The sequence below is a fragment of the Ascidia mentula genome, chromosome 1 (genome assembly GCF_947561715.1).
Source record: "Ascidia mentula chromosome 1, kaAscMent1.1, whole genome shotgun sequence".
In the NCBI taxonomy this organism is placed as follows: domain Eukaryota; kingdom Metazoa; phylum Chordata; class Ascidiacea; order Phlebobranchia; family Ascidiidae; genus Ascidia; species Ascidia mentula.
Window position 1 is genome coordinate 24,762,221 of NC_138566.1, and position 15,315 is coordinate 24,777,535.

General features: G+C 38.0%; 3 protein-coding genes across 3 annotated transcripts; 2 read left to right on the forward strand and 1 right to left on the reverse strand.

Moving 5' to 3' along the window:
* The first annotated feature begins 1,766 nt into the window (after nt 1–1,766).
* LOC145914756 (MOB kinase activator 3C-like) lies at nt 1,767–5,856 on the forward strand. Its single transcript, XM_083002597.1, has 6 exons — nt 1,767–1,984; nt 2,383–2,516; nt 3,027–3,189; nt 3,539–3,642; nt 4,368–4,466; nt 4,674–5,856. The coding sequence occupies exons 1-6, from the start codon at nt 1,855–1,857 to the stop codon at nt 4,704–4,706; spliced, it is 663 nt and encodes a 220-aa protein (XP_082858723.1). The 5' UTR covers nt 1,767–1,854; the 3' UTR covers nt 4,707–5,856.
* Nucleotides 5,857–8,751: 2,895 nt separating this feature from the next.
* On the forward strand, nt 8,752–12,890 carry LOC145890427 (uncharacterized). The gene is made up of 5 exons (XM_082981473.1): nt 8,752–8,863; nt 10,178–10,397; nt 10,710–10,871; nt 11,301–11,513; nt 12,530–12,890. The coding sequence occupies exons 1-5, from the start codon at nt 8,752–8,754 to the stop codon at nt 12,888–12,890; spliced, it is 1,068 nt and encodes a 355-aa protein (XP_082837599.1).
* A 390-nt stretch (nt 12,891–13,280) lies between these two features.
* On the reverse strand, nt 13,281–15,314 carry LOC145914704 (bromodomain-containing protein 7-like). Its single transcript, XM_083002529.1, has one exon. The coding sequence runs from the start codon at nt 15,270–15,272 to the stop codon at nt 13,443–13,445; it is 1,830 nt and encodes a 609-aa protein (XP_082858655.1). The 5' UTR covers nt 15,273–15,314; the 3' UTR covers nt 13,281–13,442.
* Nucleotide 15,315: the final 1 nt, after the last annotated feature.

The window sequence follows — 15,315 nt, forward strand, 5'->3', positions numbered from 1 at the left end:
ATTCTTCAATTTTTTGCTAAAATTTGTTAAAAATAATTGGATACAAAACGTTGTCGACACACAAAATTTACTTTTAACATAGCAAATCACGATAATACAATTGAATTTGTACCTAATCATCGAGAACGGCTTGTTTATTTTATTTTACAAAAAACGAGAATCTATCACAACTGCAAAACACCCTTTGCTGCTCTCTGGCGGACAAATGTGAGGATGTTTTTAATTTTAATGTTTTCTGACCTTGCGACTTTAGCTGCTATACAATTTTAACAGTTGTGTTTATTGCAAATGTCTGTTCTTTCATTTAAAGGTTTAAGTCCACAAAATTCCTTTATCTTTTCTCACCGTATGTTTGACAAAATAAAAAAAACTTGAATTTCATAACGGCGGTAGCTTTGAAATGGAATAATGAAACCAATAACCTTTTTAATACAAATAACTGAAATTAGGTATAAAATAACAAAAAGTTTGCACAAAGTCATCTCACTTTTCTCGTAATCGAAAAAGTAGGTTTCGATTTTGTACGACGTTCACAGTGTAGCAACTGCTTGCGGCCCTCGAAAAACTTTTAGTTATGGGCTTGAAGCCCTCGTGCTGTTTGGAGTTGTGCAGGCCTAGTTTTGGTCATTTTCCAGAGTTCCGCCCTCTGTTTTGGCTTCAAATAGACGGCAGGCACTTGGATGCAATTGTGCGTCTTGCAAATTTACTAAATTAAAATGTAACATCATAGCTCAGGTTTTTTGGCTTCAATTATGTTTTAATTTACTGCAAAAAGAATAAAACCCCTTTAACTTTCCGACCTTCTGTCATAAACTGCCTAATTAGCGACACGCGGCATGCGACGTGTCGTCATAATCGAGTGATGTCAATCAGGTGTTGTGTTGTTTACTTTTTATTCGTTGCGTGGTTGTAGATTGTAGTGAACGTAAATGACAATGTGATACTTTCTCGCATGTTGTTTGGTCTGGTCTAACGTAACCAAACTTTTGGAGATGTTTTTCTGTATCAATATCAGAAATGTAATATTTTAGAAACGCTGGTTTACATTTTTATCGACATGTTTGTGTCAAATGCGCGAGACTTTCGTGTTAAAGTTGAATGTATTTTTCATTCATTGTGACAAAGTATGCGTGTATAATGGTGATTATAACTGTCAGAAAGGAAAAGAATCTGGTAGAAACTTTTTTTTCTTGAATTGACAATATTGAAAATGTTGGACTAATGTCACAAGTTCTCCACACGACATTGTTTCTAACCTCAGCTTTGGTCTGTAGCGCAAGTATGCAGTTTATTTTTTCTTTTAAAAATAATTTAGAAATATGTTATCCATATAAAACAGATTGAAAAAAATGCTGTGTAGGCCTATAGAGGATAAGGATAACCAAGCAGAAAAATATAGTGATGCATTAACATACTAAAAGCGTTCCTTCACCTGCGCAATCAACAGTGGCCGAAAGGTATTTTCATGGAGATTACAAACTTTCCAATTTGGTATATATATATATGAAAAGGTGTGCTTGAATTTGACGCTAAACTGCCAGACTGCTTGTTAAAACTCAATTATCTTACTTAAAAAAAATATTTTAGGCAATTTTTTTTCATTTTTTATACAAACAAAACAGTCTTTAAACATTTTAGTAAACAGAAACCTTCTGACCATATAATACCTTGCCCAAAAACTGGCACAAAGCAGACAAATGAAAATGTTGTTGCCCAAAAACTTTATGAATTTATAAAACAGATGCTTTCAGCTGAGTTCGGTAGTCAAGAAGGTTTTTACTTTTGGTATCGCAACAACTATCACAATTATATTTTATTTATAGAGATGCTGGGATAGTTTATGTAATAGCAAGTATGTCTAAAAGCCACTTAAACCTTAAGGCTGTGTTTAACAAGGAAAGAACATTTCGCCCGAAAAAACGATTTGACCCGGGAACAAGTAAGTTTGAGCTTCACAAAAAGGCACAAGCAAGTTTGAGATCAGGTTGGTTGTTTGAAATCCATTAGTGTTTTGTTTGTGGTAAAAAAAAACTATTAAATTTTTATTTTTTTCAATTTAGTTATAATTAGGTCTTTTTTTACTTGAGCTGTCATTTTTGAAGATTGCTGGTTGGCTTTGATACCAGTTACAAAGTACTATTTGTTCAATAAAGCTTTTGCTTGCTCATTTAGCAATTTTCTTTTATATTACTTAAGAAATGGTATTGCTTTGATGGAATTAAAGTGGGTAATATTCTGTCAAAAATATAATGCTATTTTTAAACAACATAAACAATATCAGCAATATTGACAACCCACAAAGAAATCAGTTCATTGTAAACTTTCTCTGTTTCTGTAACATCTTGTAGATGAATAATATTGTAATTGTGTGTGTGATTACAGGTTTGGATCTAAAAACTATTGTAGTACTGCCAGGAGGAGAAGACCTTAATGACTGGATTGCTGTACATGTCGTTGACTTCTTCAACCGCATAAACTTAATTTATGGAACCGTGTCAGACTTCTGCACTGCTGAGGTCAGTATTTGGCAGGCAATCTTCCACGTTGAATACTTTGGCATGAAAGCAAAAGTTACGAAGGCAATATATCACTTCCTGCTTCACTCTGTCTGTCTGCATGGCGTGTTGGCCACGGTGGCCATATAAGTATGTCATCAGCGGCCAACATATTAAGCAATATGCTAGTATATAACCCTTAAGATACATACTGTTTGTCCTGTTTGGGCTTTGCTGTTCATGGTAAACCTTTATAAACCCAGAAGTTAAGTTTCTTAAGTTATGTTGTTAAAAGGTTAAATTTAATTTTTTTAAGCAAAGACAAGAGTTTTTTTATTATTGTGGATGTTAAAACGTTGTTCATTTCCATGTCGGTCAGACAAGTTGCTTTGGTCCAAAATCAATTTTGTCAAATGTACTTTGGCCCTATACTCTTTAGCTGTCCATCATAGCTTTAATTTATTATGCAAAGTTACTATCTTTCCATTGAATGTTGTCCTCAAATGTACCCCAGATATATTTACATTACAGTCATGCCCCATAATGTCCGGGGGTCCGAGGTACGAATACAGATGGCAGGACAATGGAAAATACAAAAAACCAACCAATCTTTCAGCATCTGAATATGTTGCCGAACTCATGCAGTGGATCGAACAACTTATAAATGATGAATCCTTGTTTCCCACCAAAGTTGGTATGTATCGACACAACTGATTGTGTACTAAACAAGAAAAAACGTAGTGTATATAGGTTATACACATACTGGAAAACTGTTTGGCCCAATGTTAGTATATTTGGATTTATAGGCAAAACTACTGTGTACATAGTTGTAAATATTATTAGACAAGACCATCTGTCTGTAGATTTTAGGGTAATTGTCTTTGAATTTCCCTAATTATAAATGAGCTTCTTTGGTCACCATTCACATATGGTTTCCTAGTAGCACTTTTTGTTGAGCCACTATGTACAGTGTGGGTATTTTCTGTCGCTCTATATTTGTCCATTCTTTCATCAGCAGTGATGCACCCTATTGTCTTTTGCAGGAACTCCATTTCCTAAATCCTTTCAGGGGACATGCAAGAAAATCTTGACCCGCCTTCATAGGGTTTTTATACATGTTTACATCCACCACTTCGACAGGGTACATGTAAGTACCTCTACACCTTTCAGGCCACATCCTGTTGATAAACTGTTGTCATTAGTCATTGTGTACGGTGACACAACCCATATGAGAGTAGATACATGGGCAGTTTGTTTGTGTGAAAAATTTTTAGTTTTATGCTTTAAAATGGCCTGAAGATAATTTTGGTGCATTTTTAAGTGGGAACGCACACCAACGATTATGTGTACCTCAATTTACTTTGCAAAATTTTTTGAATAGATTTGTTGACACGAACTTGTAAAAGCTGCCTGAAATGTTAACATGTTACAATGGTAAAGGCTGAAATTTGTTCAAGTCACGAACAAAAGTTGGGTAATCCATCATAAAGCTGTTTATGTTTCCTAATTTAGTTTACTACTTAATGGTCTGGAACTGCCCTGATAACCCAATTACAATGACTTACTCATGATGATAGTGTGCTGTTAATTGTATTAAGTATAAAACTGGGTCAGCCCAAGTTGGTGCTGTTTAAAATTTGTTGTCTTGGGATGATTTGCAAATATGCCAAGATCCAGCAGTAGTAAAAAAAGTTCTAAAAGGCTAATATATTTTGGGAGCTTGTGATAATATCATCATGATTGACTTTTTTCTGCTTGTGGTGGTATTAAACTACACACTAAACCATCCATTTTGTGGAACCATGTTTTTTTTACATGTGTCACATATAGATTCCTATGCAATATATTATAAATTGAGTGTTTTTAACACAGAGCATGGGGGCAGAGGCACATATAAATGCCTGCTACAAACATTTCTTCTATTTTGTTCGTAATTTCAACTTGGTCGATAGAAAAGAGCTTGAACCCCTGGTAAGATTTGTCCCTTGGACTAAAAACTGTAGCCAGCATGTAGTTTTGTTACATTTTTGTGCTAAAATATTCTTTTTTTATGAACAAAAAGCCAAATGTAAATAATATATGTATATGTATTTTTATTGATTGTTTATTGTATGTAGTTGAGTATTTATAGGGTTCAAGAATATTAGGATCAGTTTGAACTTTCACATCTTTTTGCAGAAAGAAATGCAAATGACAATTTGTCATGAGTAACATTTCATCCTTCACTGGAAAATAATCTTAAAAAAGAACAACGGAAGAATGACATGTAGGAAATAAATTGTACATCTGAAAAAAATGTTCATCAAGCAAACCATGAAAGTGGATGGTGAAAGTGGATTCAATGCAGTAATTCTTTCTCCATTGTCAGTAGACTGCTCTCTGCCTCCAACCTATTTATGCTTTGGACTGTGAAGAGGAATTGAGCTATTGTTATTTGGTTTCACATTTGATTCCTTCCACTAGTTTCGGGCAACAAACTTCCTTCATTGTTTGTGAGGAAATCTTTGCAAACAAGGTTTCTTCAAGTCCTTTTTTAAAATTCCTTTTGTTTAATTTTGTTGAGCTAACATAACATTTTAACATTTATGTTACTGTCAAAATATCTCACAGTTTTTACATTAGCTTGTGGATGTAGCTAGTGATTTTTCGATGTTATTAAAGTCATTATGTTTTGTAAAACATTGATAAAAGTGTTTTAGTGGTTTGAGAAATATTATCCATTCCCAATCCTGCCCAAGTATAAGTGATAACATTGTGATAAAGAAGTGTTTTTTGCATCAGGTTAAATGTTGGAAAGTAGTCGTGTTGGTTTGCAAGCACACAAAGAAAATGTCCTGTTGTTTCACTACAAACTCTGGATGCTCCGAGTTTTGTGTGTGCTTACTGCATATATTGCCTCAAACACAATGAGAATGAGGACTTGATATTGCGTTTAGCTCATGACTTTTAAAGTAAGAAACAAATGTTCCTTCGCTACCCAATTGCACCAATATTTTTTTACCATGTTCTTCGTGTGGCGTTTTGTTTTCTAGTTGAGAAATTGAATTTTACTTTTGCATTGTTAATAACATGACACATTAGATTTCATGACTCAAGTTATTTCATTGCTTGTTTTTTTTTCATTGTCAGTCTTTGCAGCCTGGTTTCAAATTTGCCTTTTCACCAAAATCTGCTAATTTTACACAAAAGTTTAGTAAACCAACCCCCGATCAACATTTTCCGCTTTCACTGGATCCAACGTTTTTTACTGTATTTTATTCTGGTGTGTTTTGTCTGCATTGAGATTATGTTGCTTTGTTGGCCCTCCTCGAAAACATTGTGTCATTCATTTCTTCCTTCGAAATTGTAAATAAACCAAATTCCGGAAAACAGCGTGCACTGTAACGTCACAAACGTTTTTTTAAAAAGCGCTGCTGAAGTTCTTCACACAAACGTTGTCATTGCAATGTAACAAATAATCTTGTTCTGTCCTAACTGAAAAAACTTCGTATATTTCACAGAATCGGTGCAAGTACCTTGTGTAATTTAGATGGCATGAGATTGTCGGTAAAACCCCAGCCTTTTACGATAGAATTCTCTCAATTCATGGCACCCCCATTGTCTGTTCGTGGGCCCTCATAACAGACAGGAGCACCTGATCCACCTCCTTAATGGGGTTTAATGAAACACATTAGTTTGCTCGTTCTAACTAACTTATTTAAGTCGAACTACAAACAAATGATTTGGTGGCGGTCAACGCTATTGCGATCTATATAAGCCCATGTTTTGTGTTGTTTTAATTTTCACATAGAGATTCGAACCTAGGTTTTCCGGAAAATACTACTACACCGGGTCACAAAGTTTTTTTTCCAAATTTGATCCACATATAATTATGTGTAAAACAGAAATATGTGCGAATGTTAATGATCAGGCGTGAACAGGGCCACCATGTGTCATTTTTGTTTATAAATTTGAGTTTAAATACTACACGAAATCGAATCAGCTTTTCATCTTGGTATATTGGTCGGGCGCTTGACCTTTTCTTTGAACACACCTGGATTTGAACCCAGGATAGCCACAAATCCCAATCAGGTTTTCTTCTCTTGGTATACTGGTCGGGCGCTTGGTCAATGCTGCCAATCAATTACGAACCAAATTATCTTCTTTCACCATGCGGGTAATAAAAACTGCACAGTGCAGTCGCAAGGTGGGGTTACTGAGATATTGCTCTTGTGCGTTTTGTTCTTTGCAATTTGCTTTCAGTCATGCGTATCCAAGCGGTACACCGACATCAGGAATTTTTCTTTCAAGATGACAAATTTTTAATCGATTGTTCGGTAAGCAGTGAAGAAGGAGGAATGGTGGCATGGAAACGAGGGAAAGCCAAAGGTCCCTTGGGTCCGGATCGTTTGTCTTCTTGTCGAGGCGCCAGGGGAATTGTGTCAGGACGACTTTTACACGATTGCGTTTTGGGCTCACAAACTCATCGGATTACCGTTTGATTCATGGCGTTCATTGAACCGGATGCTTCCAGAGTGTGGACAGAAGGTGTTGTCACTCTGCTAGAATGCTGGCGCTGCTATTTTGAGAGAATGCCGGAAAACTTTGTAATTGTGGTGAATATAACCTTGCGCGTAATTATGTTCACAAACTTACGTTAATAACTTTTTTAGGAAACGTTTGGTTGTATTTGTGACAGTTCGGTAAAACAAAAGTTGTGTTGAATAACATAGGAAGTTGCAAAAATCGAACGAGGAAAATTTTTAGTTCTTTTCAACTAATTTTAAATTAAATACAATTACGGTTAGGCGAAAGAAGATTGAAACGTTGAGTAACTTTTAAGGACGAAAGAGGTCTTTGCAATGGGTTACACAGACAACAACGCCTATCTCACTTCAAAATTGTCTCTGTTTAGTTTAATCTCTTTAAAAATAAAATGCAAGGCGGAGCAAAGACGATGTTTTTTGTGTGTAAGATGGTTGTTAATCTAAACAGTGATTTTATCACCCAAAAGAAGGAAGGGTGCGGTTGTTGAAGAAGAAAAAGTACTTTTACCATGAGCAGTTTACAACCTTGATAAAAAGTTGCATCTACTGTTTTTATAAATGTCGGTAGTTGATGTCCGACAATGTCAATCTCAGCGTTTGGACGTAAATTTTGCCCATTTTACGGCAGGATATTTCCCTGTTAGTTGGTCTTTGGGCACAAGTACAACACGATCCAACACCAGAGCAGTTTGTCCCGCACTGCCGGACAACGCTCGAATATAGAACGGCTACCACCGGGAGCATAAGGAGTCGTTGCATTAAAAATGTATGTGATCGAATCATCATATTAGGAAAGGCACCCGAGGCACTTACGACCAGAACAGAATTTCCCCGTGCAAGGATTTGGTGGCTCTTAGGCGGCCTGTAGTCACGTTTAGAAAGCTGAAAGGTCAAAACAATTTGTTTGAGCTATTTCGGGGGTGGACAGAACTATTTGAGCTTATTTGTAAATCTCAAATTCGCTAACACTGTTTGGCGTCGTATGTTGTTCAGCAAAAACCGTTTGTCCAAGGATGTGTTTCGAAGACGTCCTCAAATGCAACAATAGACCGGTTATGAAAAATACGCAGAGCAAATTATGATTAAGCAAATCCAGCAATTCGTAAATACCTTAGTAATCATTGTGTCATTTGTGTGCAGAAGTTTGTTGTTCAATCTAAAAGCTTTTATTGGAAAATTGTCTGTGATTCGTCGATCAGAATGTTCTTCGAATTATGGATGGTAATCTTGATTACAATCGAAGCCAGAGGTAAGAAAATAATATTTTTAAAAAATGTGCACTGCTGTGACAAAACAATATATGCTGTGACGTCATTTTCCTTACATAAAAAATTTACTTAATTGACGAAATAAATGGTCAAAATATTACGTTTTTCGTTCGCACGATACGATTTTTGTGGAAATAATTCAGTATTTTCATAGCGGTTTGTTGGAAGCGAACAGAAGTTTTCGACCTTAAATAACCTCTATTGCGTCACGCAAATCCATATAACTTTGTGTCGCATTAAACCTGAAGTTTATAGTAAACGTTTGGACAGGTAGCGTTAGGGTTCGATTGGTCGATAATCTATAGGACGATTAAACGCCCACAACTAACACAATACGTTTTCCCTTGTGTTTCATCAAAACCCAAATTTTAAGACGTGTCTGCGTATCACGACAACATATCAACAATTGTTAACTGGTATCTGTTGGATGTATTGGTTCCTATACACCGGCCCTTGGAACATATGGGACCAATTGCACTACAACAAGCCACGCGCTTGAAGAACGGGGCCACAGTTTACCATGAAAAAAGTGCTTTTGGATATTGTAATGACCTTGTTTTAGTGAAGTATAGAGGTATGTAATTGGCCCACATATTCTAGGACCGACTCTAACAATACGTTCGATAATATGTTCTTGAGCGATTGGCTGACACGGGTAATTCGAAAGGACATTAAAATTTCATATACACAGCGAACGAGGTTAAGTTAAAATACATTTGGGTTGTGAAGTAACGTAGTTGCAAGTATTACGAAAACTTGGAGGCAAGTGTTCCACCAAGATTTTTGCCTCACGACAACTTGCATGAAAAGTTTGGTCGAGTTCACGTCGTAGTGGAGTTTTGATTTATAGAAGATTATATTATACGATCCTTTTGTGGTACGCAAGGGCACAACTAAATGCGCACTCGATGTTTTAGCTACACGCCTTGTCACATCCTATACATCCGCACATAAATTCGAGTCCCAGGCGTTTTACAGCATCACCCGCGCACGTCACATTTTATCAAAGGTACAGCAAACATCGGCCGAGCGGTCTGGGTCGGCCGTCGTCATTACGCCGACAACACGACTTGGATTCCCCGGGGAATCTCGATAAGACGCGCCGGCTTTGCGACAAATCGAATCTGCCGCTCGTTAGGAATCGTACACAACGTATTAGAATCGATCGAACGCCGGGTAACCTTAAATTAAAGGGTCGCCGCGACGAGGTCTAATCGTGAGTCTTATTTTGCAAGTGATCAAAATTCTGAATTTAATATATTTTTCGGTCGACTGATTCTCTTTTGCTGAAATAAACGCAATAAAAATTATTGGCTCCACATTGCTTATCATATGATTATTGTGACACGGGGCCTGACGGCACTATTGGTTGAGCTTTGCTTGGCCATAGTGTTTCCACCTTGTTTTCGCCGTAAGGTTGCACCTAGTTTGGTGCTGAACGGATGACGGTGATTGCATAGTCACCACAAAGTGGATTTTTTTGCCTGGCCGTTTGGTCAGCAAAGTCGTCTTATAGTCACACCAGCTGCACTGATGAGACCTTTTAGGTCGAAACAGTGGCCATCTGTCTGCAGCTTATACACAAGCAATAATATAACCGAATTTGATTTACTGAATAAGAATAAGCAATAACACTTATTTTTCAATTATTTTCAAACGAAACTTGCATTTAAAATAACAAAGCAGTCACGCATATAACCACAAATATCTACACTTTATAAGTTGCCTTGCATTGGTATGAGTACATCGTTCAACCTGATTATATACGGAAATATAATCGAAACTTTCATAACAATTAAGTCACACAATTTCCGCATTGTCAGAGGCTATGGATGATTTTTCTTTGTCAGTTGAAATGTTTACATAAACCTTCCTTGCATATCATCAGGTGGTGACACAAAACGACTGGAACCAACTACTCCAAAAGTGACTGCAGTCAGGCAACCTCTTTTCACCTTGAAACGACCTCCAGAGATTGAAATCAACGCTCCAGATCTCCTCCGCACACGGTATGGTTCGTGTTCTTACGAGGAGATCATGATCGCATCCCAGAAGTGCGAATCCCTCTTCTTCAAAGGCCTCATGGAGGATAACTGCAGGAGTTGTTCGTACGTTACCCGAATTTACATGAAATTGTCCACTATATCAATAGATATCCATTCTGTTTCAATGCGATATTGGCCTTCACAATACAACAGAAGGTTCATGCATAAACTATATACAAAACAAGACTTTAATTTTAAAATAACGTTTTATGTAATTTTAGTTCAATGCATGAAGACCTGCAAGTTGACTATAATCCAACATTTATCAATTTCTAATTCATATAGACCTGAGTCTTGTGTTAATGTTACGTGATGCAATAGTGACCCACACACACGTATACGGGGTATTTATAAATTGTTCCTGTTTCTGTGCAGAAGCCAGTACAAGTCGTTGCAACAATGTGTGAGTCGGAAATGGCTGAGTTGTAACACTGCGCAAAAAATGACGTCACTTGCAACATTACCTGACAATAGATTCGTTCAGAATTCTGAAGCCGCTTATTGCAATGGCGGAACGCTTGCACTGCCTGGATCCGGGTACGGAATAATTCAATTTTACTCTTGTGTTACCAAATGTCGCATATATCGTACTTTGATACTAAACGTACTTTAATGGTTAAACTGGATGCGTAATTTAACGTGAAATTACTTTCGAAATCGTCAATAAGTCGACAGGAATCAGCCTGTCCTGCTTGGTGGCACTCACGAATCTTCCTTTTCCTGCCTGGAATCCAAAATTACTCACAAAGGAGTGGCTTTGTGAGTAATTTTGGATATTATAAACTTTCTGAAACGGTAAAATCCTCCTTGGGTACATTATTTCAACAATATGATGGTTTGGTTGCACATATGTCGAGGCAGAAAAAACTTCGATCACGAGAAACTCTGCCTTTAAAAATGTTTACAAATCTTGATTGTTTCGACTTTATGACTTCCTCTCAAAATCCCGGTAACCTCTGTCCACAGGCACCCCATCAACTACTGCTCACCCGATTACTACACGGAAGCAAAACGGTGTCTCCGCAAATTCCACCAAATGTTCCGGCAAAACGTAACCCACCCAGGCACCTGTGTTGCCTACTTGAGAGCGAGGACGTGTTTCAATCGAGTGCAAGATAGGTATTGCGAATACCCAAAGTTCCTGCAGGTCATCCTCAACGTAACGAGGGACCTTTACAGGCAAGTAGAATTTGTTAAACGTCCAGTTAAAGTTAATTTACGCTTGGAGCGCTGTCACCTCTGAACTCGCAGTTTTTAAATATTTGTAATTTTAGCAATGGTTTTGCAACGAATAACGTGGTAGGTGGCGCTTAACTAAGTTAGGCGTGGAGTTTCGTAGTGAAACTCACATCAGAGTTTATTGTCTGGAAAATACGCCTCCGGTCAATGGACCCGGCTTCCTTTTACTTTCTTCAGTAATATGATATTCTCAGTAGTTACTTCCAATCAAAATATGTTTATTCTTTTAAGTCTTGCAAATCAAAACTGGTATCCACTACAGAGTTAGCATTGCATTAATGTCGTGTAGAATTCGCATGGAATAAAAATAGAATAGAATGAGTGACTAAACGCCAGACTGCAACGCAGGCAGTCTGGAGCAGAGGAAACAATTAGCACTTAACAGTTTATATGGAAATCATGATTGCTTGCTAGTTCAGCTTGGTAATTACAAGGCCGTTGCAGTTTCGATTACAATATAATGAAAGAAATACGGATGAAATATTATTTTCGCTTAAATTCCTTACATTTGACTTGATTTGATCTGTTACCGCCTTACCAACATAACACGTGGCTTTAATGTTCCGTAAATTTGTAAATCGTCTGCTAAAAGTTTGAACTTACGCCAGTTTTGAACACGTGAATTATTTATAATATAAGACAAGGTTCCGCGATTCCAATATTATCAGAAGCGACGCAGTAATCTTTCATGCAATCGCATGATTTGCAGGATCGCCCACTGCACAGGTCCTTACTTGGCGATCACAGCGATGTTAACTATCATATAGTGAAACTACTGAGCTCCTGTAGCTAAATCGGTAGAGCGTTGGACTTGATTAGCCCAGGGTCATGAGTTCGAACCTCACCAAGAGCTTCAATTGTAAGAATGATAAATCACAAAACGTTTTGAACAATATTTAACGTGTGATAATATAATGAAATTTTTGACTGTCAGTTCATAACCGGAATATGTTTAGGTGCTGGAACCCATTCTGTGTCTGGCAAGCAACCAACCGTGGCGCCAACACACCCTGCGGTCAACAGGCCGTGACGAGACAAGAGTATTACGTAATACGGGGAATACCCGCCGGCTGCAATCGCAACGAGGCGGCTGAGGTTTCTCAATGGCTCACCATGGACCAGGTAACGTACCGCCCTTCAATCGACCTTCAGAGGACAAGAAAAAGGACTTTGAACCGCTTGGCGGCGAGGGTCAACAAGAAGTTTGTCCCGCCCGGAAAAATTACCACACCACCTACTGGAAAAGCTGCAAAAAATACTTGTACACTCGGTGTCGTTGTTTTGCTTGCTGGTCTTCTTACGTTTGTGCTGTGTTAATACGCCATTACTTTACACAGTAAATATTTTAAGCGCGAGCAGGGATAATTGTATTTGAAACATTTTGAGATGTCACAGCACGCAGATTAATACAAGCAGCATATATCGGAAAGTCGAATTTTGAGACCAGAGTCGTAGAGAATGTTCTAAATCAAACCGCACCGTTTTTCTGCTTAGCCAGTGTTTCTCAGCACTTTTCCCTGTGCGGGCGAATTCAGTTTTGGTAAAAGCTGCATGGCCTAATGTTAAACAGCACTTTGATCCAAGATCCACTGGTTAAGAAATACTGTGCAAAACCAATCAAAGTTTTTTATGCTTCCATTAAACTGTGCCTTCATCTTTTTACTTTCATTTACACCAACACTTGTTTTGGATTTACTGTGTAACACATGGAAATATAGGAAATGTATTCCACCAATTCTACAATAAGGTTCCACACATCAGCAGAAAACCATAATAGGCATCGATATCAAAATATATTCAAGTTCTCCACAAAAAAAACATTAAAACACAAGTAATGCACATTGTCAGGAGTTTATAGTCGACGCTCCATCATAAATCAACCCCCATAGCTTGGTGAATCCCCGAAACTGAAACCAATGCTTGTGGTGTTGTCTTCGAAGCAAGATTGACAAAATTCTGTTGCAACTCAGCTGCAACCTCCGCCTCAACAGCCGTCGGTGGATTTATATTTGGCTCATTTGGATTTGGTTTCTGGCTCAGTCTTTTGTCCTGCTCAGATTTAAGCTTTTGGATTAAGTCACTAGCATGGTCCAAATTGGCCTGAATGCTGTCATCTGCTTGTTTCTTTACTGCTGGCTTAATTTGTTCTTTACCCTTTTCCATTTCATCCAAGAAAGCCACATCAATACCAAGGTCTTTCAGCGTACGAAGTTGATCAAAGTCAACTTCAACCTCCTTTTTTTCTTCAGGTTTTTGATCTTTAGCAGTTTTTCGCTTGTCCAGAATTTCCTGGTTTGTCTGCGAGTGGGCACTGTGGGTTACATTATCCAACAAGTTGGAGACCATGTTGATCATTCCCTTATCACAGCCACTCACAAACTCCTGAATGCTTTGGGCAAAAAGATATCCAGTTTCACCGCTATAGGCTGAAAGCAACAAGTCACTTTCTTCCTGTGTGAGATTCGAGATTCTGGAGTCGTAAACAGGAGCAAAGGATCCAAATGCACCATAGCTTAAGTATTCCAACGGTGTCACTTTATTCCTTTTGTCTTCTTTAACATCCTGCATGACATCCATTCCAGACTGAATGGCACCAGTCAGGGCTCCCATATCCACTACTTTTGTTTCCTGTTGTCCTGCATCAGGATTCAAAAGATTTAAGGTGGTTTTTCCATCATCATCCATTCTTAAAATACCAAATTTTCCGTGACGATTCTTTTTCATCAGTTTCTCCCTTGCTTCCTTTGCAGCCTCAAGCACATTAGGGGCAACAGACAAGGCATCATCAGGGTCAGTAAAGCTAACTGCTTCATGAAGTGTATCCACATCCATAGGGGTTGATGCTTGTTCTGCTTCACCAACAGCAATAGCAGTGTTTTGGGTATCGACTCTAGTAACCTCAATTGTGCATTCGGCAGATATATCAGTCACTGCTTTATCCTTGTTTTCTGTACCAAGCATTTCTTGTGCTTCACTTTTAGAAAGTTCATTAGTGGCACTCAAACTTCGCAACATGCTCGCCAGACGATCTTTGCTAAACAATTTGCCCGCTGATGCCAACAATTTTTTTGCCATTTGATAGTAAATTGTTTCCTCCTTGTTGTAAATGCAACAGTTTTCCACCATCTGTTCCACATCGACCTTCATTTCATCCAAACTGTCATACTGGTTTGTGACGATTTTGTTTCTCATTGTGCTAAAGTCCATCGGACGTTGAATGACTGAGGAATATCCAGGAGCAATAATATCATTTACTGGCCACTTAAAAATCTCATGTGGGTCTTTGCGTTCAAGCTGCCTCAAAAGATTCATTAAGACCATGTTCAATGACTTCCTCTTGCTCGCTGTCATTGGAACTGGGGGTGCAGGGGGTGGTTTCACAGTTTCTGTCGGTTGTGCGACAAAAGACTGCTCCTCTATTTGGGCCTCGGATGAGCTGGATTCGACTTCGAAAGTTTCGTGAATTTTAGGGGACAAACTGGGTGCTTTCAGGGGCTTAAATAATATCTCAGATGAGCGCTTCTTCTTTTTCTTCTTGTGGTGATGATGGTGGTGGCTTGAGGGTGAGTCAGCATAATCCGAATCATATGTACCCTCAGATCCACGTTTTAAAATCAGTTTTAATGGTGTTTTCTCTGACCCACCATTATCGTCAGAATGGTGCCAATCACCTTTATGCTTCTTGTGTTTTTTGGTCATTGTTAAAGTTGCTACAATTTTTTTTACATATCCAACCTAACTA

Coding starts and splice junctions, on each gene's coding strand:
- LOC145890427 (XM_082981473.1), top strand. CDS start 8,752: ATGGGACCAATTGCACTACAACAAGCCACGCGCTTGAAGAACGGGGCC. Junction 8,864..10,177: donor TGTTTTAGTGAAGTATAGAG/GTATGTAATTGG, acceptor GCATATCATCAG/GTGGTGACACAAAACGACTG. Junction 11,514..12,529: donor GTAACGAGGGACCTTTACAG/GCAAGTAGAATT, acceptor GAATATGTTTAG/GTGCTGGAACCCATTCTGTG.
- LOC145914756 (XM_083002597.1), top strand. CDS start 1,855: ATGTCTAAAAGCCACTTAAACCTTAAGGCTGTGTTTAACAAGGAAAGA. Junction 3,643..4,367: donor ACCACTTCGACAGGGTACAT/GTAAGTACCTCT, acceptor TTTTTAACACAG/AGCATGGGGGCAGAGGCACA. Junction 4,467..4,673: donor GAAAAGAGCTTGAACCCCTG/GTAAGATTTGTC, acceptor ATCTTTTTGCAG/AAAGAAATGCAAATGACAAT.
- LOC145914704 (XM_083002529.1), bottom strand. CDS start 15,272: ATGACCAAAAAACACAAGAAGCATAAAGGTGATTGGCACCATTCTGAC.